This window comes from Labrus mixtus, chromosome 14 (assembly GCF_963584025.1).
Source record: "Labrus mixtus chromosome 14, fLabMix1.1, whole genome shotgun sequence".
Taxonomy (NCBI): Eukaryota; Metazoa; Chordata; class Actinopteri; order Labriformes; family Labridae; genus Labrus; species Labrus mixtus.
The window spans coordinates 3,686,063-3,705,787 of record NC_083625.1 but is presented as its reverse complement, the minus strand read 5'-3'; the positions used below and the strand labels follow the sequence as shown (position 1 = coordinate 3,705,787).

The window sequence follows — 19,725 nt, the reverse complement described above, 5'->3', positions numbered from 1 at the left end:
CGTAGCTGAATGTTTTACCATGCTTCCTCTTTCATCAGACAGAGGTCATTGCTTTTTTATTTTGTCGGAGTTGATTTGAAACACCTGACAGATCATCGATCGTCTACCTTTTAAATAGTTATAGCTGACCCTTTTGAAAGAGTGGGGCAGGAAAAAATATGAACTATGACTGTGTAAGGTCACAAACTAAGGCTGGGTTCACGTGGATGTCATTTTCGAGGATGAGAAAAAAAACAGTAAGTTAGCACATCAATTTATCATTAGCATCATTAACAAGAATCAACTGAGGGGTCCTTCAACCAATGTTCTTCACCCCCTCCCCTCCCCACCGGATTGCTGATGGACGGTCTGCCTCCCCCCACCCCCTTGCTCTCTAGCCCTCTTCCTGCATCTTATCCCATCTCTCCCCCTATCCCTTTCCAAGCCCGGCGCAGTCTAGGCCTGTGAAGACTGTTTCGTCATGAGCCGGGGATCCAGCTGAAGATTTCTGCCTTTTAATAAGGCAGTTTTTTCTTACCACTGTAACTTTTGCTGCTTTGCTAAAGTGCTGTCTGCCAGTGTCCCGATGCTCACTCCTCTTCCTCTTTTTTTCCTGTTTCTTTTCCCTCTCCTATAGACGGATCATTTCTCTTCATTTTTTTTTTTTTGACTTTCATTGACAAACTTTGAACTCAAATTTTGGACCACTGCTTAGGTTTCAATTTGTCAGCGCTCAGGGGGGGCCCCTCTACTGGTCTGGGACCCCCCGAGCGGTTGCCTACCTTGCCTGTTGACAAGCAGCGCCTCTGACTGCATCGGTGGTTGGCAGCTATAGTTCTCATTCCCCAGGTGTCAGTTTGGGACATTTGTCACGGCGCTTCATGAAGCTTCTCATACAGACGCAAAAAATAAGTCTTTTGTAAATTTAAAAGATGCACCAGGATATACCTGTGTGTAAAATATCCCTGACTGCTGTTAGAGACGAAGTAGAAATACAAAGAAAGTCTGCTTAGGGCCAAGGATTGGGGATATGGGTGATCCAATCCATTACTCGAAAAACAAACAACACAGATCTTTAACCCTGTGACAAACTGATTAAAAACATTGACTTTACATCCCCTTTCACACGGGCACTGCACTCCAGAAAATATCCTGAAATTGTCCAGTCGAGCTTATCGGTGAATGCAAACAGTCATATTTTTTACCCCATCTCCTCAGCTTTTTCCTGCCAGCCCCCTATTAAAGTTCAGGGTAAGCCAATGAGTAGAATTGATGTGCAGCTGCAGGTATCTGTCGGGTAAACTCATGGGAAAGCTGCCTTGAATTTTCTAGAAGTTCTTGGAACCGAATGTGTGAAAGAGGCTCAGTTCTCTCTCTCTCTCTCTTTCTTTCTGCTTGTCCCTCTGTCACTTCCTCCTCACATCCTGCAGCGGCAGCAGATGGCTGCTCACCTGCAGTCGGCTTCTGCTTGAGGTTTCTGCCTTTCGCCAAATGTTCCAAAGTGTTTGCTCTTGGTGAATTCCTGTTGTGTCTATCTGACAATGTTACAAAGAGTACGGCCCAGACCTGCTTCTTTTCTTTAGACAGCATTTATTATGATTTGGCTTTGATTTAACTTTTCCCTAACCTCAGCCATGTTGTTGTTTTGTTTTGCATGAACCTGACCTGGCTGTTTGATTCCAAACACAACAAACACTACAGACACTACCTTGTGAACATGTGTCATAACAGCATCGGCGATCGATGACCTGGGGAGAGGAAGCGTCGTCATTGGGGATGATAAAATATTTGATCCCAGTTCTGTGCAACAGAATTTACAATAAAGAGGGACGATGGACAGGTGACATTAAGACTCTGATAAACGAGTGATACACCACAACCACAGTTTAACAATTACTACTATGTGATTATTTTTGCAGGGAGTCTTTCATGCAGGAAGAGAATCACTCTTTTTATGCATGACAGGAATGATGACTTGACCACAACAACATGTCTTGTTTTGTGCTTTTCTTTCAGACGTTGTAGTCTATCTTCCGTCTGAATCCATGTGAATGCAGTATGATGCTGATCTCGAATCAGGTGCAATGCTGGATCGAGGCACAGAGCAACCTAAAAGTCAAGTTGTGTGTCCTCTGCTGGTGCGTCTCGCAGCGAGGACCCTCTGTTGTGTCTTTTGAGAACCCTCGATCAGATACTTGTGGGTTTTTGTACAGCGGGAGAGAGCAGGCTCTTTACCCAGCCGAGCGTGTTCGACCTGAGATAAGAGGCAGGGAATGAATCGTTGTGAGGGGAGGCCATGCTGATACACTTCTCACTCCGCGGCTCGCTGACACACACACACACACACACACACACACACACACACATACACACACACAGGGTCTGCTCACACACTCACCGCGGTCCCCAACAGACGCACACACACAGAATGAAACCCCTGACTAGCTTCTGGAAAATGTATGAAAAGAGATATGTGGAGATCCAAGCAGTAGCCCATATCCATTCTGTCTTGTAATGGAAATGTGACACGGGGGAAAAGGCTGAATAACTACAAACCTATTGACTCTGTGGGTGTGTGTGTGTGTGTGTGTGTGTGTGTGTATGGAGGGAGAGAGGGACTGAGATTCGGTGAGGGACAGAAAAAAGACCCCAAAAAAAGACGAAACACAGAAAGAGTGAGAGTGACAGGACGAAAGAAAAAAAACAAGGTCCTCCGACTCGGGGGGCGGGGGGGGGGGGGGGGGTCGGGGGGGGGAATTGAGCCTGAAACAGAGAGAGAGAGAGAAAAAGGTCCAACGCTATCACACCTCTACGAGTGACTGCACTGTGATATTGATCGCTCCGTGGCCCCAAGACATGTTGGGGACAAAACAGCCATTATTCTAAAGCCACATCCATTCACACCTCAGTGTTGGCCATGCAGCAGGAGCAAAAAAAAAATACACCTTACGGACCTTTTTGTGCAAAGCAATGAGAGTATTTTAAATGAGTATGTCGTATTTATAAAGAAGGCGGGTTGATGTAATACTAATCAGGAAGGATTTTATGGTAAAAAAACACAAAAGCACAAAAGAGGCCAGAAGAGTGTTTGGAGAGCATTTAGAGAAATGTAACCAACAGGATGCTGAGTTGGTTTAATTTAGTGTATGTGCTGGTTTATGTTTTTATGTGTATGTGTGTACATGGTTTATATATTCATTAGCAGTTTTTTTTTTTTTTTTGCTAGGGTACAAAGATTCACTCACTGCACTTCTGCTTCGTTATAGCGCTTCAGTACTTCTGCTTTAAGCTTAATAATTGATTTTATTCAATAAATACAAAAAAGTGAAGGCTTTATATGCATATATTTTTTTGATCCAGCAGATGTCGCCCTTGAGCTCCAGCATGAAACCAAAACAACTCACGCTGCATTGTTGTGTTAGCATGCTAATGCTAGCGATCTTTATTATGCTCGTATCTTCACACTGCATGTAAATTTACCTGAAATGAGCGTGATCTAGAAACACAGTTAAGCAGTGAGTACAGTATGTTATTCTTCTTTTCTCTAGTCCCTCAATTAAACAACTTTTATACACGAGGGGAGGAGTCAGCCGGCCGTCCGGGCGATGTAAACAAAGTGAAGATAGGACTCTGAAAACTCTGAAAACATCACAGACAGTGGGACTCGGGTGTTACACCCATTGTAGACAGTCATGACTCACAGAGTTATTTTCAGAGGAGATACTTGATTTATATTTAAGTGTGAAAATAAATGTGCCCTCAAAAAAAAAACCGAGTCGGATTAGTTTCCTATCCACCATTGTTGTTGACACGGTTAATATCTGAAGTCCCGCCCCCTTCTTTGTTGTGATTGGAAGAGAATTGACACTGATGAGCATGCTGGTGTTCCATAAGTTGAGATATTTTTCGAGTGAAGGTGCTGTGAGAGCGGTGACAAAAAACATCCTGTGGCTCAGTTGGTAGAGTCGTCACCTCTTACCCAAAAGGTTGAGGGTTCGATCCCCAGCCGAGCAATATGCCCGACGTGTACTTGGGCAAGAGGCTTATCCCCCGCATTGCTGGGTGTTGTACTTACTCTCTGATGTTTGCTTTGCTTTGGATAAAAGCGTCTGCTATGTGAATTGTAACATTTAATGTTCAGGACGCTGAGCGCTGAAAACACTGAGCTGCATTGGTTTTCTATAGAAAATGGCCGCTGCCTAAGTAGACTGTGCACACTTGCTGACAGAGTAAATATTAAACTTTAACATGTGTCTCCAGAGAAAAGACGAAAGTGGATTGTCATCGCTCACCTCGGTCGGTGTCGTACAGGAAGACAAACTTGTTCCAGTCGTAGTGGTCGAGCAGAGACAGGAGGGCGCCCCGGATGGACGGCCGGAGCTGCAGGGTGAACTGGCTCTCGCCCTCGGTGGGGAAGCTGGGGGTGATGAGGGAGATGTGCAGGGCGCTGCAGAAGGACGTCAACGTGTGGACGGAGCGCTTGTCGTACAGGCCGAAGATGGCGAAGACACCACGGGAGTACTGGGAGCAAACTGGAGGAAGAAAAGAACAACAGACATTATTACTTCATAAATAAAAAGAAAGAGGTGAGGTGAGAGGGAGTGTCTGTTTCACTCATTCTGAAAGTAGTCCAGTGAAGCCTATAGCATCATACAGCTGTTGTGATTCACATTAGTGGAGAACAGTTGCCTTTCATTACGACAGAAAACACAAACAAACGTTATTAGTTTATTCCAACTTTGAATCTTAACTGAATTAAGTTGAATTCTCCCCTGGAGCCTGACTTGAACATATGGCTTAAAGACAGTAAATGCTCAGCTGGTGATGTGCAGGAAGCGTGCAGCTGGACTATTTGACCCTCTGCTACGTAACAGCTGCCTGCTGCTGTTAATTTAAAAAAAGACCGAGGAGAAGTTTGTCGTCCGGAAACTGAAACATTGTGCTAATAGATTGTAAAAGTTTTTTGTACAGCTGAGAGAAAGAGATGGTTGAGCTCTGTGGATTGGAATAACACAGAGGTGGAACATTTAAGAACAGCTTTTAACTTGGTAATACAAATATTTGTACGTCTTTTTGCTCCCTCCTGTTTGCACAAAAAGGAATTTCTGTTCTCAAATCCTGCATGCACGCAGTTACACATCAAGACTTTGACAGTTGATGTATCTTTTATGAAGCTCTTTTCCTCTGTGATCATTTCACTGTGCTGGAGCCAAACAACCTCAACGAGGAAACGAGGCCTCCTCTCCAGAGAAGCGCGTCGTCGTTAGCGACACAAAAATCTCAGCACAAAGTGACATTTCCAGTTTTCATCGCATCAATAGCTGCCGTTAGCATCGGTCACCATCATATTGTTTTTTTTTTTTTTTTTACATGTACTCATTTGAACAGATAATCAAGACGAAACAAACGCTCGCTGTTTTGAATGATAATTGATTTCGGAGAAATGCAGTGAAAAAAAAAAAAATCACCACAGCGGTGAGTGCTTGGGAAAAGAAAATAACAAAACCATTACCGTGCTGATTACCACTTTAAGTCCTTTCAGGAGCCGCCGCCGCCGAACGCCGTAAACAGAGATCAAAACCAAACGTTTCCTCTGACGCTTTCATCTCCAAAAGCTTTTTCCCTTTTTCCCTTCATTCTAAACACCGAGCAGTAGCAAGATTTCCTCGAAGCAAAACTGAATCATTCCCCTCGCCGCCGTGTACGTTTGTTCTAGAGGAACGTATTCCCCCATTAACAAAACACATCGTAATTCTCACTGCGCGACATCAAAAAACAGCTCAAACTCAAACCTGCGTCTGTTGTGATTCGTCGGTCAGACTTTGAATTAAAAAGGAAACTTTTCATTTCCATAAAGTCTACACAATCTGTTCTGAACACACACAAAAACACACACACTCAGTGTTTCCTGCTTAAGGAGATCTCCTCATTATAGAAAGGTTTTGGCTCTCTACAAGAGAAAGTGCTATAATTGCCCACATTTTACACACACACACGCAGAACAACAACAGAAAAGGGGGGAAGATAATGAGCGTCCTCTGCCAGCTTCTTGGTGCGAGGAGAATCAGAGCGAGCCTCGAGATGTGGCTCTTGTTAAAGGAGAAAATGGGGGGGGGGAAGCAAACAAAAGGGGCTGCTTTACTGACAAACCCCACTGTCTCAATCCAAGAGTGCACAACTCTACTGTACAGACAAACAAGAGAGAGGGTCTGAGTCTTTTCTGATCCGCCTGCAGCTTCCTCTTCTTTACCGAGACAAACAAGAACAACAGAGGGAGAAAGAGGAAAAGCTCCTTGTGTTGTTCTCGTAATTAAGGTGCATGGAGGTGCTGCGAACTGCTGCACAGTAAATCAGGAAGAAGGCAGCAAGTCGAGTCCTCGCTGTAGTGGGTTTTATTTGTTAATTCACAGCTTATGTTTGCTCCTCCTAAAGTCTTGACTCATGTTAAATCAGAATCAGGGTCGGGGATGCTACAATATGGCAGCACAGATATTTTGTAGAGAATTTGAGTTGAAGTCGAGGACGAGCTGCGAGTTATGCACATAGAGTCCGCTTTCAGGGCCTAAGCCTGAAACTGCAAAAATATGTTCTTTCTTTTTTTCCGCTGAGAAAATTCATGATGTTAAATGTTAAATGGGCTTGAGCTTGTATATTTCTTTTCTAGTCTTCTGGCTACTCAAAGCTCTTTTACACCGCAGGTCACAGCTACACATTCACACACTGATGGTAGAGGCTGCTGAGTAAAGAGTCCATCAGAAGTAACTCATCCCATTCATACACATTCATACACAGGCGACGAAGCAGCGGGAGCAACTCTGGGTTAAGTGTTTTTCTAAATGACACATCGGACATGTAGCTGCAGGAGCTGGGGCTTGAACCCCCGACCTTCTGGTTGTGTGATGACAGACTCTTAGCCACAGCCGCTCCATGATTTGTTTTGGTCAATGTATTCCTTAAGTCAACCTTTAAGTCAACTTTATTTCAAAAACATTTTTACTTGAACAATAAAACAACAAGGTTACACAAAGCAGCCACGGCTCCTGCAAAGACTCGACTCCTCCGTCTTTTTAATCGTAGTTTTTTGTCACATCCAGGATCGGTCGATTGATTGGTTGACCTCAGCGCTCTAGCTTAAAGTATGAACACGGAGGAGTTAAAGCTAGGTAAGGCCGTGCCAAGCAATCATGAGCTTTAAAGGCGACAACACAATTTTAAAAATCAATCCTGTAACAGACAGGAGCCCGGTGGAGGGAGAGCAACACAGGTGCATTATGGGTCCTTCTTTTTTCTTTGCAGTCGGGTTGCGAGCGGCACGATATGTGACCTTGCCCCCCTTGAAATCTGATTGGAAACCCCAGATGCCAATTGTAATGTCATATACCTGCATTTTTTCATGTATGGACACATGTGTGTGTTTATGTGTGTGTGTGTGTGTGTGTGTGTGTGTGTGTGCGTGCGTATAGATAGAGAGAGAGAGAGAGAGGCGGCTAGAAGGAGTCGTTTCAGAGGGCGTTCACTCAACCAAGAGAGCAGTCCAGAGGTTGGAAAATCCCCACAGCCCGCTGATGTTGCCTCCAGGGATGGGATGACCCACACACACGCACACACACACACACACACACACACACACACACACACACACACACACACACACACACACACACACACACACAGGCTACACATCTCTGGATCCCTATATGTCAGCCTGTATCCTCTCTTCAGATGCAACATTGCTTTAATGCAGAAATAATTCCAGTTCCTAAGACGGGACGCTAATCTGTTCATACTGGACTTCAAATTGCATTCAAAACCAACGACAGTTCATTACAAGCACAGCTGAAAAAAACCTTAAAATATACCACGAGTACCAAAAATCAAATCCCTCATTCTGCAGAATGTAAATGTATGATACTATGACATCATAACTACTGCTTCAATAACGTGTTCATCACTCTAAAACTGTAATTTGGTAGAAGTGGAGCGGATTTCTTTTTTTTTTCTGCTGGACAGTTATTGATCCATCCCTGAGAATCAATAGAGAGTCTGAACTTCATATAATACACTGAAGCTCCGATCCCTTTCCTATTGACGGACGGAGATGATCACCATGACAACTCTCTGTTTGTGGTCAGAGGATGAACATGGAGTGTGTGTAATTGTCGTGTGATAACAGTTGTTACACACACACACACACTGCCACTGGCAAGTAAAGAGAAGAAAAAACAACGGCGGTAGCTCGGCCCGTAGGGACTTGGGGTCATCGGTTCAAGTCCTGATGTGGATGAAATCTTGAAATTGGTTTGGTAGCTGAAGAGGTACTGAGTTCTGCTAAGGGGCTCTTGTGCAAGGCAACGGACCCCTCCCCCCCCCCCCCCCCCCCCCAACTGATGGTGCAGCCCCCTCACTCTGACATCTCTCCATTAGTGCATGTCCATACGATCCTGTTCAGCCTGTGTGTGTGTAGCATGTCTCGATAACAAAGTGTTAAAGTGAATTTCCCCTCCAGGGATTCATAAAGTATATCTTAAAAAAGCTACAGTCTTCAAAAAACGGGCAGGCCGGGTTCCTTTGCCACAAGTCATTCCCTACTCTCTCTTCCTGATTTCTGATTTCTGAGGCCGTCCACTGCCCTGTCTCTCAATGAAGACATGAAAAAGTCCTCTATCCACAAATAATCATCAAAAACAAAAGCGCACGGTTTGGAAATCCTGCAGCAGCTGTCCTGTTGGCTGCCGTTCAGCGTTGGCAGCTCTGACGCTGGAATATCCCATAAAGTTTTTCACCAAACTGTGAGTGTAACAAAGGATTCCTTCAAGGTCACATTCATCGGGCTGCCAATGAGCGCGCTCTGCACAGAGAGGGCTTTGGCACGGCGCACCGTGTACAGTTACAGAGATACAGTTTGGGCCAAATGGCTGATGATGAGCGGTCTCCATTTCATCAAGAGAGAAGCAATCCATCAGAACCATTAACAGCTTATAGCTCGGCCCCGGACTGCCAACCCCCACTGAGTCTGTTTGAATCTGTCTTACCCAGTTCATACACGCCACGATCACTTTCTGAATTTCCATCCAGTCAATAACGAGAACCACAGGGGGTCTGTTTGACATGGAGGCAGGACACGTCCTCCTTATACAACACATGAATGTCAACAAGGAGACGGATAAAGCCAAGTGCGTCATCCTGTCACAGAATTACTTGAGGACTACTAAAACATCACAACGCACAATACTATCACTTTACTTTGAAGATAATAAATGAGATATAATTCAACATTTATCAATATTACCACTGGCTAATTTTTATTCTTCTAAATAAATCCTTAAATACTGATTTAGAGGTAGAGCCGATCATCTCTCACTGGAAGGTCAGGGGGTTCAATCCCCGGCTCCTGCAGTCACATGTCGAGGTGTCCTTGGGCAAGACACTAAACCCCAAAATTGCACCAGCTGCTGCCATCAGTGTGTGAAAGTGGGCGACATGTGACCGCCGGTGTAAGAAGCGCTTTGAGTCATGCAGTACGAGCTCAAATCGAAATAACATTAACCTGACAGAATGTGTGCTTGTTCACAGGCCAAGATACGTAACCTCCCCCCCCTCCAAATCCTGAGAAATGTCAGATTTAGTTTACACTGAAATCCATCAGTAAGATGCCCGCTTACAGAAAACAAGTGACTCTTGGTGACAGGTGATTTCTGAAACTGCATCCATCAAATTCTCTTTACACTTTTCAATTAGAATAAGTCATTCATACCTCGGTCTGAAAAATTTATTTGAAATTCCTTAAAGGCTTTAAATGTGATTTTTCACACTTAAATGTAATGTAAATCAAGTATCTCCTCTGAAAATAACTCTGTGAGTCATGACTGTCTACAATGGGTGTAACACCTGAGTCCCACTGTCTGTGATGTTTTCAGAGTTTTCAGAGTCCTATCTTCACTTTGTTTACATCGCCCGGACGGCCGGCTGACTCCTCCCCTCGTGTATAAAAGTTGTTTAATTGAGGGACTAGAGAAAAGAAGAATAACATACTGTACTCACTGCTTAACTGTGTTTCTAGATCACGCTCATTTCAGGTAAATTTACATGCAGTGTGAAGATACGAGCATAATAAAGATCGCTAGCATTAGCATGCTAACACAACAATGCAGCGCGAGTTGTTTTGGTTTCATGCTGGTGCTCAAGTGGCGACATCTGCTGGATCAAACAAATCGCATATAAAGCCTTTAAAGGAGTCTTGATGAGAAACAAAGTCTGTCAGAAGGACAAAGTTATATTAAAATCATAAATGCAACAAACAAAAAAAGCAGCAATCTAGTGCAAATCAAAGTGTAACCAACACGATTCATTATATGAAATCCGTCCTCTCTGACACTTCCTGAAATGTTTGTTGGGAATGCAGCTCTGGTTGTTTTTGTACCTTCTGGGCTTCCCACTTTCTGGTGAGTAAAAAAAAAACAAGAATAAAACGTCAAGAGAAGTGTCAGTGCAAAAACTGAACTCAGCCTGAGACGTGTTCTGAGACAGACTTCACAAGAGAAGCTCGGGGTCGGGATCTCTGCGGTGCAACGAGACCGGAGGAGGGCCGATAGCAGCGATCCATCAGAGTCAAGCAGTATATCAAAACAGTTTGCTCACATATGACCCGGTGCTGCTGATGTGACAGCAGTGTGGGGGCGGCCCCCCGTGCCGACAAGGCCCGGCCTCCTGGACTGGTCCATTTAGTCCCACACCAGCAGTGACCCTGAAACTGCATCCGCTAACCTCACACTCCACTGCACAAGCAGGTCAGAGCGCACGCACACTCACTGCGGCTCGCTGTGATCAATGGGCCAGACGCAGTGCGTGTGACACACTAACAGAAGCTCTCCTGTCATTTTACATAACACTCGTCTGAAAGCAACTCACTGCCTCGCTTTTAACACAAAAAAATAAGACCCTTAAGTGAGGTTGTTTTGGCGGCTTGAATCCTCTAAAACTTACCCAACCGTCAGGCTGAGCGATGCTACGCTAAAGTTTAGCTTTGCTGGTTTAATTGACGAGCAGGACTCTTGGCGGCTAAACTGCTTTGTCATCAGTGCTCGGTGTAAATCAGTGGAGCCACTGACACACTTTCCCCACCCATGGTCCCCCCCCCCGCCCCCCCAGGTGTCAGGCCCCGCCCACAGCGAAGGGCGAGCTTGATGATGATGACTGCCCCCGACCTCTGCCCCGTCGATACATCGATCTCAGCCGCACAGAACAAACCTCCATTATTTACTGCTTGTTTTACAGCAAAAAAATAAAAAAACATCCCGGGCCAGCGAGTCCGTGTGCTGAAGTTTTTTGAGTGATGGAGAATTCTTTGCATCTTAAATCATCAAAACGTATTCAAATCAATCAGATTTCAGGGGGAAAGTGAAGTAAAGACTGATGAGGAACTATATTTAGCCTGATTTATTTGTGGCTTCCTGCGTGGTTCCTACTGTAACTCATGGAGATCAATCAGCCTTTTGAATGTTGATATGCTCAATTATTTGTTTGTTTAATCACTAAAACAATGACTATGAAGGAAACACAAGACTTCAGACTCATTGCATGACTCTGCGTTAGTTCAACCTGCATTTAACAAATATCAGCGATACTGTACGTGTAGAGAACTGAACACAAAGTGGGCTTTAGAATAAAATATGTTCCCACAGATGTCAGATATGAGTAGAAATCAGTGTGAACTTAACGTGTTTTATGCAGTGAAAAGTTGATTAATGAATGAATTCTTAATTGCCCCCTGTGGGAAATCAGCTTTCCTCAAGATCATAAAAACCAAAGGACAGCAAAGGTAAACGGACTTGAGCTTGTGTAGTGCTTTTCTAGTCTTCTGACTTCTCAAAGTGCTTTTACACCGCAGGTCACACCTACACATTCACACACTGATGGAAGCGGCTGCTGAGTGAAGAGTCCATCAGAAGGAACTAATCCCGGGGCGCTGGTGGAGAAGTGGTTAGTGCGCCATGTATGGAGGCTGTAGTCCTCCAAGCGGGCGGCCCAGGTTCGGATCCAGCCTGTGGCTCCCTTCCCGCATGACATTCCCCACTCTCTCTCTCTCTCTCTCTCTCCCTGATTTCCGACTCTATCCACTGTCCTATCTCTCCATTAAAGGCACAAAAAGCCCAAAAAATAAAATAAAGAAGTCATTTAAGGACACATTTCCGATAGAACAGGACAGCTGTCATTAAAAGTAACGCATGAACACCAAGATTCCTTCAAGCGTTTGTGTCGGCGTCCGTCTGCCCGCACCCAAACCCCCCCCCCCCCCAAAGAAAAAAAAATATTTAAACAATTTTAACCTAGGGGAAACCCTGCATAAATATGCCGCTGACAAAGAGCAACTTGGTGTTAAGTGTCTTGCCCATGGACACATCGCACAACATGTGGCTGCAGGAGCCGGGGATCGAACCCCCCGACGCCTTTACTTTGAAAATATCTGAGTGTTCAAAGCAGGTCCAGTCGCCTGAATACTGCAGTTAGGAATAATGGAATAGGACTCTGGTTCTATTTTGTGTAGAGACGACCGACTATAAACTGAGCCACAGCCGCCCCTGAGCCTTTTAAATATATATGTGTATCATATATTTGTGGATTTCTATGACATATATAGGAGGTTTGCGTCTTTTTATTTGAGAGTGCGGGTGGAGGAGCTCAGACAGGTACGGGGGGGGGCGGGGGGGGGAGCCAGGTGATGGAGGGCTTTGTAGGTGAGGATGAGGAGTTTGAAGTGGAATGAGATATTTCAAAGGACAAAATAGACAGTGTGATTATCGTGTTCTTGTTTTGCAATAAGTTTTGTAAACTTACTTTTAACGATGAAATGGGATGCTGGCGTCAGATTTGTCCAGCACAGAAACTACTACTGTGAGCAGGAAACTTCTCAAGTGAGATCCGGTGACTGGAGTTGTTACAAAAGACCAGTGATGATGATATTTTCTATCATCATGAGCTCTTTTGGCGTTTGTAATCGCAGTAAGACATCTTTATTGACTCACAAAGGAGCGAGCAACATGAGTGGAGGCCTTTTATGAAGAAAAAAAAAAGGATGGAGGAGGAGAATGGAGCCCCTTTGTGTCTGTAATAGTTTCAACAGGGCTGAAAATCAATACGGACCTCTGTCTGAGCAGCCCGCATGAAAAGAAAACCATCAGTACTTCACAGGGCGCACGCCGGGCAGGCGGCCATTTTGAACCGAATCACAGCAGAAAGCAGTCGCTCAGATCCCTCTCTCTCTCTCTCGTTCTAACACCTCTATCGACACGACTGCTGTCACACACAATGGAGCGGCCTCGCTGAAGCTCACTTTTCCTTCGTTTAAGCTTTTAATCACAGAGTTGAACGGGTTCCCATTGTGTCAGCTGGACGGCGGAGAGTGGAGAGTCATCATGACTGAAGCTGACTGACCCCACAGACAACAGAAGAAACAGCCTCATGTTAACACTTCGGTCATGGCATTAACAGTAAGTGACAAACAGATCGACACCCCGACTGTTCCAGTGAAATCACTCATGAACGACTGAGTTTGTCTAATGAACTGGCTCACGACTAAATACCTGACGACTCTTATCCTTTTTGCTACTAATCAGCTCATTATATTGCACAAATGAATGAAAAGAAATATAGTTCTGGGAACAGTCTTTGTCATAAAAGACACAGAGTTTGTCTCTTGTAGGGATCGAAAAACGTCCCATGAAGAAATCCCAAATAAAAAAACTAAAGTAAAGTAAGACATTTATAGAATCAATACAAACTGTTCAGCAGAGCTGGTGCTTCTCTTTTCAGTAAAACACAGAACATTATCCAAAATGAGCTTAAACTTGACCTGAGCAAGACTTCAGGAAGTGTGGGAAAATGCAGGAAGTAAGACACGGCAGCAAGAGTGATTTATTTAAAAATGCATGTCCCTTCTGACAGAAAAATCTTTGCCTAAACCTTTAAAGGAAGAATGTGCTTTCTGATCCAGTAGATGTCGCCCTTGAGCACCAGCATCGACTCCCCCCCCCCCAATCTATACCTTCCGGTTGAGAGACGACCGGCTCTACCACTGAGCCACAGCCGCCCCTATTGATGAAACAGACATTAAAGATCTATCAACACAGACGCTTTGAAAAATGAAGCAACGATTTCTTTCCTTTTTTGCTACTGTGAATGAAACGTTTTTGATAAAATAAGGGGCGTGGCTGATCTGACTGACAGGTGGGCTCTTGTCGTAGCTGCTTCAAAAACCGAGGGGTGACGTCACTGACACTACGTCCATGTTTCATACAGTCTATGTTTTAAACCAACGTTAAACAACTGACTACTCATTCTTTGACTTTCTCCCAAATGTCAGGCTTATATCAAACCCTGATTTCAAGACTGAAATTGTGATAGTTTTCATTATCTGGCATTAGACTGAATCAGTTTAGTGTTACACAAACAGCAGAGCAGCATCACAGACATACAGTTACGCTCCAACTCTGCATGAAACACAACACATAGTGTGCATGTCCTTGCCGTCAGCTGCCGTTCACTTACACTGTGCACCGACTGCTGCACTACGCTGCCTCTTTCATTTCTTGTGTGTGTGTGAAAGAGTGTGTGTCAGATTGAATAAGGCATTTACACCATGTGCTTGTGTGCATTCAAGTGCATGTTGCATGCATGTACGCATTTGTGCGCTTGACTTTTCCTTTGGCGAGAGACAGGGAGAGAGAGAGGGAGAGAGAGAGAGAGAGAGAGAGAGAGAGAGAGTCCCACTGGGCATCACTGCAGCCCATTCCCACATAATGCATGAGTGCCACTGGCCGTCAATGTCTCACTACACACACACACACACACACACACACACTTACACACACGTGTACACATGATCACACACATGCACTGTGCAGCACCACATTCTGTATGCTTGGCTTTTTTTCTCCCACCATGCCCGAGGTTAAAGAGTGGTGGTGTAGGCCCAGAGGGAGAGAAGATGAAGCTCTGGTCTGCAAATCATTTACACACTCCTGCTCCTCCCTCCTCCTCTACCTCCTCCCACCTCCCTCCTGCCTCCTCCTGCCTCCTCCCTCCTGCCTCCTCCTCCATCCTCCCTCCTCCTCTACCTCCTCCCTCCTCCTCCCTCCTCCCTCCTCCTCTACCTCCTCCCTCCTCCTCCTCTTTGCCTCCAGTGTGTCATACAGTCAGGGAGAGGTTGAATGCTAGGAGAACTGAAGAAAGCCTTTTGGCTACAACTTTAGTATGAGAATAATTAAACAAATAATACATGAGAAATGATGATGATACAACATGATACATAAGAAAATTATACAGTGCAATACCGTACGGTGCACTGCAAAACAACATGATTTGATGAGATACTGTATGAAATAATAAAATACTGATACAACACAGTACAATACACTTTGATACGATACTCTCAAACACTACACTGTAGGATAAGAAATGATGCAAAATGCTACAGAAAGACGCTGCATGATACATTATGATTGAATACAATTCATACAATTTGATGTGATACTAACGAGGATACAATAAAATGAAATCTGAGACGACTTGATAAGATGTGATACCATAAAATAAGATAAGATGCAACACGATAAGAAACGATGCGGCGTGAAAAGGTTTGAAAGGATGCAATGCGATGCAGCATGATGCGACATCGTATCGTTTGACCAACACAACATATACGACTGGATTCAAAAAGATGTGAGACTATTTTGATGAAGCAGCAGGAGCAATTCAGGGGATAAGTGTCTCGCCCAAGAACACATCGGACATCGAAAACAATATAATATGAGGACATACTGTTTGATACGATACTAAACAATAAGATATAATGTGATTCCATCCTATTGGATATGATATGACACGATACAAGACGATAGACAAGACACGAGATGATGCGATACGATACTAAAAAGTATGATAAACTTCATTTTCGGGTGGAGGAATACTGTATGTCTGGGGCATATATATATAAAATGGTTCAATTCTTGTCATTATAGTTATAACAAGTATTTATTATTGGACCCATAAAAAGGACGGACGTCTAACCGTACATTCAGATAAACAAACCTGGAGAGAAAAATACTGAGGAACACAAATCAAAACATATTTATTCATAGAATCGATTCAGAGAGCCTCATTACAACGCTGCAGTAAAAACATTTAATTAAACAAACGGCCTCCTCTCCATCATATTTAAAACCGTCCGCCTGAAATATTGGCTTAAACGGACGTTTGTACTGGTGACACACATAAAATCACGGCATCAGAAACTGAACCGGAGCAACACAATTTCATTAAGTGCACGCTTGCAGCCCGTGGCTTCCTATGGGAAATAGCATATGACAGACGGGTAAAATACAACTCTGACCGTAAGTCAGCCATACAGCAAGCCACCAGCCCCGCTGCAGGCCCACTGCCCTTTATATGCCAGCTATATTTTTATGGACGGGGGGGTTGGTAAAGCATGCCGTACATATCCAAGTCAAAAAGATAAAAACACAACAAATATAAAAGCTAATAATGTAGCTGAGATCCACAGAGGGATCGCTTAGAGGCACAAAACGCTCTAAACTGTGAATATTTTAAGCGCAACCGCCGAGGGATGAGTGAACTAAACTCCTCGTAAATCCTTTACCACTTAGCATCCATAAAACATGAGCCAACCAGAGGGGGGAGGAAGAGAGGGGGGGAGGAGACGGAGGGGAGGGGAGGAAAAGTTATGAGATAATGGATTACAGCCAATCAAACTTGCTAGGCCTCTTGCTAAGATTTTCTGCTCCTGGAGAGAGACAGCTGTGGTGTAAAGAAGGATTTCTTTGGGTGATCTTTGATACGCTCACATGTCCCAGAGCTTCAACCCACTGGTGTCCTCGTTCCTCCCAGTGAGGTGTGTCAGAGGTTTGAAAAGGATTTTCAAGAATTGAGGAGTCAAAATCTGGCAAATAAGAAATATTTGGTTTCACAGCATCAGCGAAAGAAACGTCTCTCTTAAGACATCATTCACCGCTCTATACAACATGAAAGCACCTCACATAGATAGATGTGGACCTCTTATAGGCATGTTTTGTCATGATAAGTCATATTTATGTTGCTGTATTAAATTACGATTTTAAATATTTTAGTACATTTATGGATTTGTGTTTTTTTCATGATCACATCGAGGTGTTTTTTCTTCATATTAATACAGGTTTTTCCCACCTTGGGGTCCCGATTCAATGTTGGGTCGCATGGAATATAAATGGAGTCGCCTGACATTTGTATTTATTGATCAATAAAATATATATTGTATATTAAAATATATTGAACAAAGGCTACTGTGGGACATAAAACTTGCAGAGTCTCTGTCTGTCTGTCAGCCGTCGTACAGAAATGTCATCCCAGCTGTTCTTTCTGTGTCCACAATGAACTATATGAAAAATCCTAAATGTGGTATAAGATGAATGTTTACTTGCAACACAGTAGAAAAAACGATTGCATGATTAAAAATACATGTATTTTGACCAATCAGCTGTACTGTATGTGTTTTGGATGTCTGGAGTCACCAGAGTTTTTTTTTAATTGAAAGTGGGGTCACAAGCCAGAACCACAGATTTAATAAAATACATAGTTGAGTGATGCCATGACACTTTTGCAACTAAATAAATATTCCACACAGGGGTGTTTACAGTCTATTTCGATTGGGGTGCATGGGGCTCTGACTTCTGCGGGGGTGGCCTGAAGTTTATACGTGCACACACAGGACGAATGAATAGCATTTATTTACCCTTTCTATCCCAGCTAACATCGACATATTATAAATTTCATATATTGTTTTACTTTAAAACTAAAGAATCAAAATCAAACATGATATTTAAAAGAAAAATTAAAGCCAGTTTGTTGAATAAATATGCGGAAATATGTCAGTGAGATACTGTTTTGTTTCGTGATGCTGTAACAAAAATGTATTGTGATATGCTTTGTACGGTGCATAATGAACTGGTAAGGAGGACTTACGATGGGGCTGCCAGTGGCTGTGTTTGCCTGCAGCCAATTTAATTTAATTTTAATTGTTTTTGAATGAAGTGTTCCGTTTTGTTTTAATTAATGTTTTGTGAAAGAGGGGCAGATGTTATAAGATTAGTCTTCTTTCTGCTCCTTTTCATTCAAAATTTGAGATTTTATGTTTGTTTGTTTTTCTTAACTTTATTGTTTCTTTGAATGAAAGAAAATTGACAAATAAAAAAAATAAAAAAATAAAAAAAATAAAAAGGTAACACAACAAAATGGCAATAAATCAATCTTCTTGACTTGATTCTCAAAGGACGCATAAAGAAGATTTGTGTCGGAAAACTTAATTTCTAGAGCCTCAGTGAAATGCAAAGAAAGCTACTTACATCCTCGTGTAGCACTGCCTAAACACTTTTTCCCTTTTCAAACAAAAAATCCTTCCTCGGTCGAGGACATTTCCAATCATTATTAGGTATTTTTGGGGTGGCACCAGGAATGGTCTCCTGTCAGCCCTGGCCCCCTGACTCCAAAGTGTTTGATTGATCACACACGAGGTGATGGTGCGTCTCTACATGTAACTGTGTTCTTTTTTATTGTCTTAAGATGCTTAACAGTAACGAGCTGTAAATGTAAATGGTGTACATAAAGAATAATTGATTTCGAGTGGCGGCTTTTAAAAGCAGACAAGACGTCGTTTGATATCAGAGTTCTTTGAGTTTTCCTCTTCAGGCTCTTCAGAGGCCTTTTAACTCCTAAAGGATTTGAAGTTCATTTTAGATGGTGGAGGAGATGATGGCGGAAGGGGAATCATTTCCAGGTCAGAGAGGATGGGAGAAGAAATATGTAAAAGGTAAAGAAAAGTACCCTGTGAGTGCAGGATTATGGAGTAGCAGCACTAAATGACATTACAACCCTTTAACATCACATGAAGCTATAAGCTCCTGTCACAGAACATATTCTGACATGTCAAGGTAAGAAAGCACAGGTGTGTGTATAATAACCGTGGAAATGGCTGCTTCCATTAACTGCTTTAGTTAAAGGTCTCGTCACACCTTCACGGCTTACTGGGACTCTTGAAAAGAACACAGCCATTGTCAATGTTGTTAGTAACACCTGAGCGTTTTCTCACTATGACAAACTAAATTATCTGCTGCAAAAGAAGAAAAAAAAAAAGGCCTGAAGTCACAGCTTCTGCTTTTTATTTCAAAGAAGGGTAAAAAAAAAGTTCCTGGAACTAAATCTCAGCACTGCTCAGGGCGAGGGGGAAGTAAACCTGAGCTGCTTTTGATCAAGATTGGTCGAGCAGATATCACAACATGCAGACGCACTCCTGAAAACTTTTAGGCAATTTCAGGAGGACTGCCCCAGAAATGCTCCTGATCCCGTTGTTCAGACGTGCACCTCACAGCGGGAGAGTGTCCCAGTTGGACCCGAGGGCGGGGGGGCTCCTGAGGCAAAACATGTTGTAGTAAGTAAATGTCGCCATATGACGCTATAATGAGAATATTTGCCTTTGTGTCAATGCTATGTTTAGTTAGACAGAATCTCAATATCAACAAAAAAAGTGAAAAAGAACAGACTGGCGACCAGAAAACATAATGCAGCAATTTAATTGCTGCTGTAACAATGTAAATTTCCCCATTGTGGGATAAATAAAGGATTATCTTATCTTATCTTATCTTATCTTATGAAGATTGCAACAGAGGCGTGCATACAGTCTGTGGTCGTGAATCAATCACA

At 43.3% G+C, this 19,725-nt stretch overlaps 1 protein-coding gene across 2 annotated transcripts in view; it reads right to left on the bottom strand.

Moving 5' to 3' along the window:
* The window catches only part of gria4b (glutamate receptor, ionotropic, AMPA 4b), a 152,235-nt gene that overhangs the window by 77,324 nt on the left and 55,186 nt on the right, over positions 1-19,725 (bottom strand). For both annotated transcript variants that reach the window (XM_061056386.1, XM_061056385.1), the window contains exon 3: positions 4,272-4,511. In XM_061056386.1, coding sequence (XP_060912369.1) covers positions 4,272-4,511 — 240 coding nt within the window. The remainder of the gene's footprint in view (positions 1-4,271; positions 4,512-19,725) is intronic.